General features: G+C 40.5%; 1 protein-coding gene across 1 annotated transcript; it reads right to left on the bottom strand.

The window, feature by feature from the left end:
- Positions 1–415: 415 nt before the first annotated feature.
- On the bottom strand, positions 416–11,225 carry ZNF800 (zinc finger protein 800; the record flags this gene model as incomplete). The annotated part of the gene is made up of 4 exons (XM_082309285.1): positions 416–2,187; positions 5,175–5,318; positions 8,822–8,917; positions 11,165–11,225. The coding sequence occupies 4 exons, from the start codon at positions 11,223–11,225 to the stop codon at positions 416–418; spliced, it is 2,073 nt and encodes a 690-aa protein (XP_082165411.1).
- Positions 11,226–13,629: the final 2,404 nt, after the last annotated feature.

Here is a 13,629-nt window from a genome sequence, read left to right on the forward strand (position 1 = left end):
TAGTACTTTTAGTACTTCTTCAACTGGGTCACAGAGAAGTTAATTAACAGGTTGTTATTCAAATAGAACAGAAGTATTGTTAATTTTAAAAAATTACTATTTTAGAAATGTATGTATATTAGCTTGATTAGAATAGCTGCCTTAAGACAATTTAAAGAGTTGACTCGGTACAGTTTAATCTATATTCTATTGCAACTTCCTACGATGACAAATTTAGAAATTAACTCTTTTTCAAAACACTAAAAACAAAATTTAAGAAACAAATTTGACATCTACCCTAGTATTTAAAACACTAAACCATAAAATCTATGGAAAACTATGTTTTCAGCAATAAATCAACAACAGCAAAAGAAAGGCAGTGGTTTTTTTAAAAAAAAAAAAAAAAAAAAAAAGGCAAAACACTTTTTCTTTTTCCTCACCAGACAACAGCTTTAGATCTTGTACTTCTGCCTTTGGTTTTATTTTCTTCAGGTGAGTGAGATACATTTGCTTTGTGGGTTTTCTTATGATGTTCTAGAAAAGCTTTTCTGGCAAACGCTTTCCCACATTTATTGCATCGGTGCAAAGAAAAGTTTTTTGTTACTTTTACTTCAATGCCAACATCAGCTCCTTCATACTTTTTATTGGGAGAATTAGAGGTGACATCCTGTTTTGAACCAATCTGTTTTGTTTCATCCCTCTGAGGGCCTCTTTTTGTCACCTTATTTAGAACAAGATCAATTGGCTTTTTTATTGCTCTAATTTCTAAACTTGCAGTTATTTTCCCAAGGTAGCGTGGTGACTTTTTATGAACTACGGTTATATGCCTTATCACATCACGTTTGCGACGTGTTTCATAAGAGCAGAGTGGACACCTGTAGTATTTAACATAAATGTTATTTCCATCTGTGTGTAATTCAATGTGTTTTGTCAAGTTCTGTTTAGAAGTAAATTGGCGTTTACAGAGTTTACAGTAAAGCTGCTTGAAGTCAAAGCCAGCTGAAAGTTTTGGCTTCCTGGTTTTTTGCTGGCCACCTGCAGCAGATGCATTGGTTGATTTAGAGGTTGATTTAGTAGCTGATTTACAGGTTGATTTAGTGGTTGATTTAGAAGTCGATTTAGGGTTTTCAGGGTCCTGTTTAACTTTATTTTTCTGTGCTGACGGTGTGCTCTTTTTCTCATTTGAATGATTTGTTCCCTTTAATTCATTCTGTGGAGAAAGGGCAGTGGAAGGGGGTGAAGGTTCTACAGAATCTGCTGGTTCAACTTTTACTTTTATTTCTGTGCCGTTGGCAGTATTGTTGGGTCCTTTCTCTCTTTTAGAGTTCTTTCCAGAAAGAGTTATCTTGTGAACAATTTGCATGTGCCTTTTCAGCATTATTTGTGAACTATATTTTCTCTTGCACAGAAGGCATTTGCATGCAGTTAAATTGTATTCAGCCTTTGAAGACGACTTTTGTTTTCGGGTCTTAAAAGATTTTTTAGCAGAAACTGTATCCAAGAACAAAGGTTGCCCAGGCTTTGTAGCTATATCAGGAGTAATGGAATCCCTTCTTAATCCTCTATGAACTTCATCAAAATGCCTCCTTACGTTGGCTTTTGTAGCAAATGATTTATAACATACAGGACAACTTCTACCTAATGTTACAAGAACATTCTTATTTCGTCCTTTCGCGGAGCACTGATTTGGTTTCTTTTTCATTTCTATGTACTTCTTTAGCTCCTCCATCTTTTTTTTGTGCACTTTTCGAATGTGCCGGCGTACACTGCGTCTGGAATGAAATTCTTTCCTACAAAGGCAACATATCAACTGGTGGCCAAAATCAGAATTATCCAGAGAGTCCAACTCAGGATTTACTGCTGGAGGCTGTTCTTCAGGAGTAGGTATCGCCATCGCCTTGTTTGTAACAGGATCAGCAGGAGGTAATTCTACAGTTTCCCCAGCTGGGACTGGGGCTGGAGCTGAAACAGTCTTGGGTTGCTCAGTGCTGGGTTCCTGTATCTGTACTGGAGCTTGATCAGGGGTACTACTACTTTCTATGTTCTCATCTGGGCTATCAGTCCTTGATACATACTGAAATACAGCATTCTGATTAGTTTCTATAGGTTCCAATTTAATGACATATTCTTGCTTATCTACCCTTGGATAGATTGCTTCCAGGAGGTCATTTATGGCTTGACTCTGTTTATCATTTATATCTGGGAGGTCTGTGAAAAGAGGCAAAGGTATTTTTTTAATTATTTGGTAATTTCAAATTATTTACATTTCAGAGCATCTTTTAACCACTGTGTCAATTCGGTCACCAAATTTGCACAAATCCTGTATTTGTACTCTTTTTCTGACTATTTATACTTAGAGGCTTTGAGTAATTGTCATCACATCAGTACAAGTTACGTTTTTATTAAAAGCCAAAATTGGAAGTACACCCTTCTAGCATGCTAATCTGAAAACCACCTGAACTAAAAATCAGTTTGCCTGGAATGAAACTGATCTTTAAAAATCCGTATCAATTGCAAAAATAACATCATACGACTGAGCTTGTTCTGCAGGTGTGCAACTAAGCCTGAAGTAACATTAGAAACTGATTTTCCTACTGCTGGAAACGGGCACTCTCAATAAAGGAACCTAATTCTGGAAATAAGCTCTTCTGTGTGAATTCTGAACAGTCCTTAAGAAAGAATGAAACGTCTGTGTAACCTGAGCACTGCATGAAGATATAAGTAGATAAGAGAGAACTTAACTTCTGGGGCAGGGAAAGCTTTTAGTAATACCAAAGCAGTTAACAGGTTCAGTGACACAGTAAGATAGTAAATGTTAAGGACAGAAAAATCCTGTATTATTCAGAGGAAAAAAAAATTGTACTGATTTCTCAAAACAATCAAAACTGAGCCAAAGAAGTTATTTTAAGAAAGAATAACTTCCCCAAGGTTCACCAAAGGTTCATCCTGTGTTCTGCCCTGATAATGAGTTGGAGCAGACTTAAAAAGCAAGAAAGAAAGATACAGGTATTCTCCTTGTTTCTCTGATGCAGTAAACTTCTCAAGCTGAAGTCTGCCTTTAAAGTACTATTTTAATACACCTAGTGTCCAAAAAGGTTATTCAAATGCTATTGAAGCGTTTATATTCTTGGCCACCACAATGTTAAGCGGTAGGTTTTTGTTTGGTTTACCAGAAATACTGATAATTTTACTGTCTGGTAATTTTGCTGGATACCCCACAGTTTTTGTACTATGAAAAAAAAAAAAAAAAAAAGAAAAACAAATGATGCTCCCATTTACCTTCACATCATTCATGACTTTACAGGCCTCAGTAATATCCTGTTTTTAAATGCCTGATTAGTTCAGTGATTTAGTTCCCAGCAAGATATGCTAAGCATCTGCACTGGCATAACTAAGAAACCAGAGTGCTACAGCAAAAAGGTGAGGCACTGAGATGATATAGTTCAAAATTATCCACGATGATTTGAAGATGTGATTCCTGGTAACAGCTAATTAAAAACCCACAATGAGTCAGGGTTGTTCCTTCCACACAGCCAGCAATACATGAAAAGAGCGTTAGTACAAGAAATACCCTGTTTCGTTGCACAGACCCCATCTTTTAACACTGAATTTTTAACAGCTTTTGCAGTCAGTTTCAAATGGGACTATCTATATAATTTTTATCAAGGGTAAGAAGTCCTTCCTATTTTATAGCATCTTTTCAGACTACTTAATGACTACACTAAGAGAATACATCTCAAAAGTTATCAGGGAATAGTCTTTGGAATTTTTCACCATGCGGATGCTGAACTTTTATTCCTACCTCTTCTTCACTATCTTTTAATTTTATTTATTGAAAAAAAAACCCTCCCACTTTATTCAACAATCATCATACTCAATTTTATATAAAATGTAAGTATTTATACAGTTTTATTCAGAGCATGTAGTATTATTCTCCTCATTTGCACCCCTCCTAGTGAAGAGTGAAATATGGAAGCTAACCAACCAATTAAATGAAGACTAGAATGTCAGGAGCTGGACGGCAAGTCTTTAATCAGGGTAATCTTATTTTGCTTACAAACTTTTGCATCTAAGTCAGATGCACTTCTAACCTTCCTTTGAAAATACAAATCATCCCTTTTCATAGAGAAGCTCTGTGACTCTCCGCAACTGGCCAAGCACACTCATTTGAGGAAGGTGACAGTACTAGTCTTTTCACCTTCGCCTTCACAACACTAGCTGACACAATGTGGGAAAAGAATCACCTACATAAATCTCTCTTCATTCCTAATTTTTGAAATATTGAGGCAGGAAAGAAAAATCCTCATTGCACCTATGTTGATCTAGTCAAGAGATCAAGACAATTAGAAAGCTTTACAAAACACTTTTGAATGCTGGCACATTTCCATATTATTCAGCTTTACTCAGATCAACAAAAAGTCATCAATGGAATGAGACTTTAGTAAATGTCTTTTTCCATAAAAATACACTTCTTGATTTTTTCCTCATCGTTTAAGCTACTTTTTTAATAATAAAGTTTAATTCCTACAACAAAGGTGGTGGGCTAGGCATGATCACACAGAATATCTTAAAGCAGCATAGGGTGAGGTGAGGCAGTGGGAAAGACAGTATTATTGAAGTACAGGTCCTTAAAGAAAACAGTGAACCTTCAGTCTGTGTTTCATAATGAGTAAGACTGAAGGATTACGTCCATGACACAGCACTTCCCAAGTACAGAAGAAAATCATGGCTATTGATCCAAGTCACTTAACAGGATCCAGCTGAAGTCCCTCAGACCTATGCTGATCTAAAACCGAAAAGCCTTGTTAGATCCACACTTTTCTGAGATTCATTTCCCAGTCCTTTGGCATACTTTTCAGTATCTTTCACAGTAAAGAGGGAAAGAGAGGAAAGAAAAAGGGGAAAAAGGAATAAGAAGTGTTAACAGTGACACTCTTCATTAAAAGGCTGGACGTATAAATTAGCTATCAAATTATGACATTGACATGGGTGTCAGTTGTTAATGCATATTAAGTCAGTGCTGTAGCTTCTTTACTACCATAAAAATGATCTACATATGTTATTATTGAAATTTAATTCCACTGCTTTTTTTTTTTTTTGCATTTTGCTTCTGGTGTGTTTGTATAAATGGTACAAAAAGATAAGTTTCTCAGCTTCAGATAGCTTTATTAAATATTTCAATTAGTAAGACTTACTATCATCCATCTGGAGACTTGGAGGACAATAAAACTTTTTATGAGTAATTAAATTTGGCAACCCTCTGAAGAGACTCCGGCACAATTTACACTCAAAAATGGTGTCCACATCTTTTAACAAGATATGTTTAAGTTGCTTAGTTCCTGCAATAAAAGAAACGTTACACTTAAGGAAAGTTTTCTGTTCATCTTTTAATTCACATCATCCCACAACAGTGGAAACATCAGAACATGACAATTATAACAGCATTTTATCCTGTGTTAATGCTACTTCATTGCACTGTAAGTTTATGATACGTACTTCAAGTTTCACTACAAAAACAAGACTAGTTTGGAAAAAAGTCAAGGATTATGCACATGACAGTTTACAGGGAAAGCGCGATGATTTACAATAAAAACTAACAGCTAACATTAGGAAGGTGTCCATACCACAGTATCTGGTTGCTGCAAGACAATTACCCAACAGGAAAGAATAAGCACCTGGAGCATTTAAAGAAGCCTGCAGTATTTTTTCTTTAAGCTTATCTAACAGTGCTAAGAAAACAAGATATATACAGCTATTTCATGTAAAAACAGCACCCGGTAAGGCAAAAAAATAGAGCATACAATAAAACAAAGAGAATAACTAAGGTCAAGAAATGTTACTACATCTAGGTATCTGACCCAAGATCAAGATGATCTTAAACTGTAGACATATTTTCAGCCTGCTGAAAGGAAAACACATATAATGTAAGTCAGAAACTTTTCTATTAAAACATCGGCAGCTTGACAAAATATGCAGGTTTTCCAAACTATTATACATTGTACATTCAAAAAAAAACCCACAAAGATATAATTTGATCTAGCATTGTTGATGTATTCCAACTCCTGCCTTGCTTAAAGAACTAAAGGATTCAGAGCTTAAGTTACACTTCAAACCCACTCCTTCATTTCTGATCTCACAAAAATTATGAACGTAATGCCTACAATTAGCAATAGGTTACTAAATGATGAATACTTACCCACTCCAAATTAGAAAGAAACACTAGCTAACCACATTCTAATTTCTCTATCTTGACTCTTTTCTTATAACAGAATCAATCAAAATTAACCAAAATCAGTCCAACAAGCAAAAATGTAATGAAATTGGACCAAGAATAAATAATATTAGACAACTATGAAACAGCATCAAGACATTCTTCAAGCTGAAATAGAAGTTCAAGTTTTCTGTCATCACAGACACTTAAGAATTCCTTTTAAAGATCAAACTCAGAGTCACACTACAGAACTATTTCCTAAATGAAACTCTTTCAATATTAATGATTTCATAACAACTAATAGTTCTTCAATACAAATGGGCCTTACCAAGACAACTTTTTATTTCTTGATGTAATAGTAGTACTACAAATTTTTTTACAATTGAGTTTTAGCAAAGCACAGGGTCTCCTCCTTCTTCAACAATTGCTTAAAAATGGGACCCAAACTTTACTCTCTGAGGCTACCGTCCAGTTTCTGTCCCCTCCTATGCCTTTCCTTGACCACAGCCCTAACCTCTTGCCTTTTCCTCTCACTGCTCTTTCTTCAAGTGTTACTAACCTCACCTTCATCTGACCTGTATTTTTACAAACAGAATACTGGACAAATATTTAGATTTAGTGAAAACTCCCAATTTAAAAATTGTACAGAGTTCCCCCAAAAGCAAGTTGTTTACTCAGATCTCACCAACCAATGTTTGAAGTTCTGCATATAAAGAAAACCACTGACAAAAATCCAGCTGAACAAAACTGAAGATGCTCCATGCAGATAAAATTCCAGTAAGTTACCAAACTATAATTCAAACAAAAGGCCTCCCATCTGGTGATAGCACACAATAAACCAAAACTTGGCCATGCTGTTGATGCATGCCATAGCCACAAACTCCTCTCCCAAACAAACAAACAAAAAATCATCTAATTCTCCACTATTTCCTAATCAAGGGACATACAAGTCCCTCATTCTCTCTCCTGTTATACTGATATTTCAGTCTCTTTCTGTTCAGGACTGAAATGTTTTTTGTCTAATCCAAATTATTTGGTTTAAGAATTACTGGGTGAAATTAAAGGATTTATGACATACTGGAGGTCAGACTAGATGACACGGTAGTCACTCTGGCTTCAAACCATCCTTATGCAACTATGAAGCTTTTCACTGGTGGGAGTAAAAAAATAATTGGTCTTTTTGAATTAACCTGTAGACCTGTAGAGACTTCTGGAAACAGCAAATAAACTTAAAACATCCACTGGTTTTGTGGACACAGCAGGCAGAGAAAAAAATAATCACCTCCTTATTCTTCACCAGCTACAGATTGTGGCAACGAGCAGCCAGTCTTCTGCCAGCATATGCTGCCTCCAGCTTACTGACGCCTTCTCTATTTTGTAGTTAGATCTAATTGGGGCAGGTGATACTCTGTCAAATTCTGTTAATGTTTGTAAATGTTGATGCTAGAATAACACCATAGTCACAAGAAATCGGTACAGAACATTGGTTATTACAAATACTTCTCTGGCAGAAATGCCAAAGTTTATGCCTTTAGCAAGCAATTTCATTTTTAGAAAAAAATTTAGATTCAAATTCATCTGTTATTCTTAATGCTTTGGATGACAGAAGCTTCTACTAAAATCGCTTAGTTATGGACAATACTCTGGCTTTAATCTCTATTTCTTTACCACAAGAATCAAAATAGTTTCTTTCCATAATGAATTGTTGCTCGTTCAAAACCAACCAGTAAAATCTTGGTCTAAGTCTTTTTGCTTTCTGTCCAACTTCCCTGGTGCAGATGACTGAAGATGTCAAGGGAAGCTATCAATTTAACACCTGCCAGTGCGGACAACCTGGAAGTAGCCCAGAAACAGAGTACTTGCAACTAGTTTGTGCTGTTACCGGTACAGATTCCATTAATCTGCTTCAAGCGAAAGAAGCCTGCCACGCGTATCTGAGGCCTTAGGCAATCTCAGCCGAACTAAAAAAGGTTACTAATGTATCCCACTACATAGCAGTTATGATTTATACATGAAACATTTCATATATAGATAGATATAGATATATATATAAACAGCTCTATGTGGAAAAATCTAGAAACATATAGAGAGTAGCATTAAAGGCATTGCTTTAATTTTTGTAGTAACTGCTGTGTTCTTGCACCAAGGGCTACGAAAATAAAATGTTTGGTTTGCCATATCAGAAGCATAGAAACAGCTAGAAAACATTAAAGGTTTCAATCACCTCTAGCATGATCACCCAAACGCTCAGTTGTTATTCTTACATTCATTGCTATGCATTGCAACTCCTGAAAACAATCAAGGACCACCTTAAAAGTACCATGATAAAACAACTCTAAAAAGTTCAAGGTAAACACTAAATTTTTTCTTCACCTCAGGAGTTTTAGGATAAACTCATTAATAACAGCAGGAGGGATGGCATGAAGCAGGACAAACTAATTTTTAATGTTTTTGAAAGCTAAGATAATATATGAAAACCCTTATTAAAAGGAACAACGCCTAATTCCCAAAACCTACAAAATAGTTTGCAAATATGTAGAAAGTCAGGTGTTGGTTATTTTAACATACTAAATACACATCACTCTTACAACAAGGTAATAAACTTCTTAAGAGTCAGGCATAGTTTCATACCTGATCGGAAACACTCAATGATTTGTTGAATACCGGATTTTGATGTTTGCACAGGCTGCTGTAATAACGGAGGATCACCAGGTTCCAACAGATGCACTGAAATATATAAAAGGATAATAAGCCACTAGAGAACGCTCAGGTGATTTTTATTAAGTTACAGATTTTCTGTGCATACAGTAAACTAGCTAAAAAGAAAGGCCAGTAAATGTTGCCTTACTCAAAAAATTTTTTATCTACATTGAATTGAAAAACAGTTAATAGTGAACTTTCCAGCCATGATACCTTCTGACACTTTGTTGTCATTGTGATTAAAGAAAATGTGTATTCAAAGTTACCTGTATCAAACATAAAAACACATAAATATATAAAACCAAATTAACTCACTAGAAATTTCCGTCAATTAAAGCAATTCCCAGAACAACCTACTTGACTCCCATCGTTCAAATCAAAACAGATGTACAAAAAAGCGTTACCAAATACTTCACAGCGTACTATGTGATTTCAGTGTTGCCAGTACACAGGTAAGCACTGAATCCAAATTTAAAGTAGCAATATCAGAAAAAAAAGCACAAACATAACTACATAGTATATACCAAAAATAGCTATTAAAATATTTTTAACCAATAAAACCACATTCAAGAAATGCTTCTGGTTCAAGCAAACTGCTGAAGCAATACCTTATTTTTGAAGTTTCATTCCACATCACAATCTTTGTAAAATTTACTGAAACTAAAACATTTATTGATCAGGATTATTATTAGTTATTCCAATACACAATATTTATGCATATGAAAATTAATAGCATTCTGTTGCTGTATATGCATATGGCAATTAAGCTTTGTCCAGAGGGAAAAACAAATTTAAATGAATAAGAGCACTTACTCAAGCGTGTGTTTACCAAATCAATCATTAGTTAGGTCTTCTTTTTAATTTCTTATTGACAAAATAACTAGCTTTGTACTTCATAAATCGGCTCCTACCTTATCCATTTGGTTTGATTTTTAACCCCATCGTAAGGTTTCAATTTTTGAATGAAGCACTGAGTATCTCTAAGAGATTTATTTTTGATAAAAAGCAGTAGAGGCATAGTATAAAACTATTTAGAGATATTAAGTGCAAACAGATTAAACACATTTTGACAGGAAAGTTGTTCTAGAACAGATAAGGTTATAAATAAATTCAAGCTGAAAAGAACATCAGAAAGAAAAGCAGTCTAAGAAAAGAACGATAGAATGAACACTCCACCCAACTATGCTGGCCCCATAATATACTATTATACATAGGAACACATAACAACCATTACAAATCAGCTAATCGTTTGGGGATCTCTAACACAATGACATATTGTATTCTACTAGCCCGTTCCCTGTTCTCCAAAATAGTATATTTCGGTTTGTATACTGCCTCTAATATGCATGTGCAACACCCACTGACATCAAGAGGAGTGACATACGTGAAGCAGACATAACACACCACTGTTATTGTAAGGCAAGAAAAGCATTTTAGCTTTTTTAAAGCATTAGGACAACTCAAAACCATTTCATCTTAAACACAAAGAAATGTTTCTACTAGCTGAACAATACCTACTCTCAAAATACATTTAATTAAAGGAGCATTATCAAACTTGCCATGCTCACGCTTTCAACTATTAATTCCCCAAACTGATGCCTTTCTTTTCAAAACACAAGTGAAAGCATCCAAATAACAAACTCTACAACAAGGCAACAAGAAAGGAACCAAATTTCCTTTTAGGCTACCAATTACAACAGTAAGCAGAACAATTGCAAAAAATTATAGCAAGTTGGCTGAACCTTCAAAGTATTCATTATACTTTCTACTGATGGCATCTTCCATGTCACACAGCAGTGGAATGCAAACAGGCGTTTCAGGACTTGGGTGGTTTTTTTTTTTTCTCCTCTAAGAATAAGATCTTCAAGTTCATCAGAGCTCACCAGAGAAGATGTAAAGTAAAAACATCAATAGCGAATTCAAGAGATTGCCAGAAACGTCATTTTAGAAAAAAGTCAGAATATTACACTTTTTGGAAACTAAAAGGCCAGCTGTGTTGCACAACTTCTTGCCTTCCTCTGCTCACTCCATACAATGCCCATGTGGCGGCTTGGGGATTATTGCACACCCTGCAGGAACTGAGCAATTATCTTCCTGAAATAATTTTAACGTGACAGTTCAAGGATATTAAAAAAACATTTCCAATCAAAATTCAGAAACTTTTTATATCCAAAACGCTCACTAACAATGCACATTTGCAACATCACAACAATTTCCGCAAGCTTTTAACGGAGGAGGTAAGTAAAACAGCCAAAGCATCAGACACCACCCTACCTGGTTCACAGCATCCATGGTGATGGTGGTCAGTCTGACAACACTTGTCCCTTAGAGGCATTTTCCGTGCGCACGACCTGCTTTCCTTCTACATCCAGCAGCTCGTTTCTGCTAAAATAAGCACGTTAACTGTCACCCCCGAAGCACGGGCGGCCCGCCGGGCGCTCGCCTCGCACACCCGCCCCCCGCAGCGGCACGGCCGCGGCCGCGCAGGCCGGGAGCCCGCGGCACCCGTCGCGCAGGGGAAAGTTCCCATTGTTCACAGCAGGTCTCACAACGCCCTCTGCAACGGCCGCTGCGGCGAGCCCGGCCGCCCCGCTCCGCTCCGCTCCCGCCCGGGCCCCGCCGGCCTCGGCCATGCGCGCCCGCCCCGCCGCCACCTGCGCCCCGGCCGCGGGAGGAGAGGAGAGCCCCCGGCCGCCGCCAGCCCGGCCCCCGCGCCGCCCTCCCCGCCGAGCCCAGCCGAGCCCCGCCGCCCGGCCCCGCGCCCCCTCAGCGGCCGGCTCCCGCCGCCCCGCTCTCCCGCCGCGCTCCGTCCCCACCTCCCAGCCCTCCTCCCGCAGCCCCGCCGCCGGGCCGCCGCCCCTCGGCTCCCGCGGGAGCGGGGGGAAAAGTTGCGTCCCCGACAGCCAGCGGCCGCAGCCCGCCCGCCGCCGGGCCGGGCACCCCCCGCCGCGCTGCCGCTGCCGCAGCCGGACCGGGCGCGCCCGCCGCCCCGCCACGCGCGAGGCCGGGCGGGGAGGGGCGAGCGGCCGGCAGGTGACAGCGGGCGCCAGGCGCCGCCGGCGGCAGGGGGAGGGCGCGGCGGGCGGGCCGCCGCGGGCGAGCCCCTACCTGGGAGAGGACGGGCGGCTTCCCCCTCCCCGAATACAACTTTATTCGCCCCTGTCCCGCCAGAGCGGCGGCCGCTGACCCCGGAGCCGGATGGGCACAGGGGCAGGAAGTGACTGCGGCCCTGGCGGCGAGGGGCCCCGCAGTGCGCAGGCGCCTCGCCCGCCGCTCCCCCGCCCGGGCCGCACAGGTGCCGGGCGGCGGCACGCGGCGTGGCGGTTGCGGGGCGCGCCGCCGGGGCGGGACGGGACGGGACGGGGCGGGCGGCGGCCGCGCAACGGCCGGCGCTGTGGCCCGGGGCTGCGGGCGGGACGGCGCGGCTGGGCGCTCCCGGGCCGGGGGGGTCGCAGAAGCGGCCTGAGGCGGAGCGCCCCGCCGCAGGGGTTAACCGCGGCGCGGAGGGCTCGGCGGGCGGCGGGAACCGGCGCCGTCCTTGTCCCTGTGGGGAGAAAGGCTGGTCGCGAAGCTCTGCACGGGCCGGCGGTGTGCAGGGCTGCCCGCAGGGCACCGGCGCTCGGGCACCGGCGGGAGCAGCCACCATCACCTGAGGTGGCGTTTCTGCCCCGTCTCAGCCTGGTCGCCTTTATCGCAGTTTAAAAAGAAACACAGGTTGTGCTGGTAAATTCACCATGGAAAAAGGCAGATTAATGTTTTCAACACCTGGAGGAAAGACTCCTTTTCTGGGTGCGATTTCTGTGATGTGTATTCCAAATATTGGCAAGAGGCCGTTGGTGCACTCTGGCGAATGCCCGGGCAGCCCGTGTCTCCAGACACGTTTCCGCAGGGTGTCTGCTTAATCCTGCACTCGGTTAGTACACTTCTCTTAGCAGGTAATGCTCAGTTTTTGCCAAAGGAAAGGGCACGAGTAGGTCTTCCACTTACGGAAAAGCTTCTGTCATTTAAGGAAAACCTTTTGTAAGGAAATACAAGGAACAGGCACATCGTTGCAGAAAAAGTGCTGAGTGATGGTACTAACATGGAAACGATCTGTCAAGCTTTGGCTTGTGATAGAATCAATGGGGACGGGATTCGTGGTTTCAGGCGAAGTTCAAAGTCAAATCCACTGTCCCATGTTAAAGTAAAATGTCTCACACTGTTTCTCAAATCAGGAACTGAGAGAGCTTACCGTCTGTGACCATCAACTTGTAAGAAATAATGTCATCTTTTCAATTATGGACACTGATTTCACCAATAAGTCCTCTATTTCCAAAGCAGCAGGAGGCCACATTCAAACTCCATGAAGTCCATTTGGGTTTCAGTTAATGAACTTGAGGCATCTTAAGTATCGGAGAACAGTTCAAACAGCCTAGTGCCAAGTAGTATCTTAACTCCGAAGTACCGCAGGAGTCAGTTGAAACCTTCATGTTAGGCACCCAACCGCAGGTCTTTGCATGTATCCGGAGGTGCTCTCATCTCTATGAGCTTTGCTACATCCTGAGGTCTGCTGCATTTTAGACAAAGACTAGAAGAGGTTTAAACTTCCCCCAGCCATGTAGCTTGAGTAAAACTTACAACACTTGAGTAAAACTGCGAAGCTCATGGGTGACAAAGTGCAAGGAACACAGCTGTCAACTCTTTTTGCACAATAGCCTACTGACTGTTGTACTTGCCCAAGAAGTAACGAACTTGGAGTA

Source organism: Platalea leucorodia (genome assembly GCF_965183815.1).
Source record: "Platalea leucorodia genome assembly, chromosome: 4".
NCBI lineage: Eukaryota > Metazoa > Chordata > Aves > Pelecaniformes > Threskiornithidae > Platalea > Platalea leucorodia.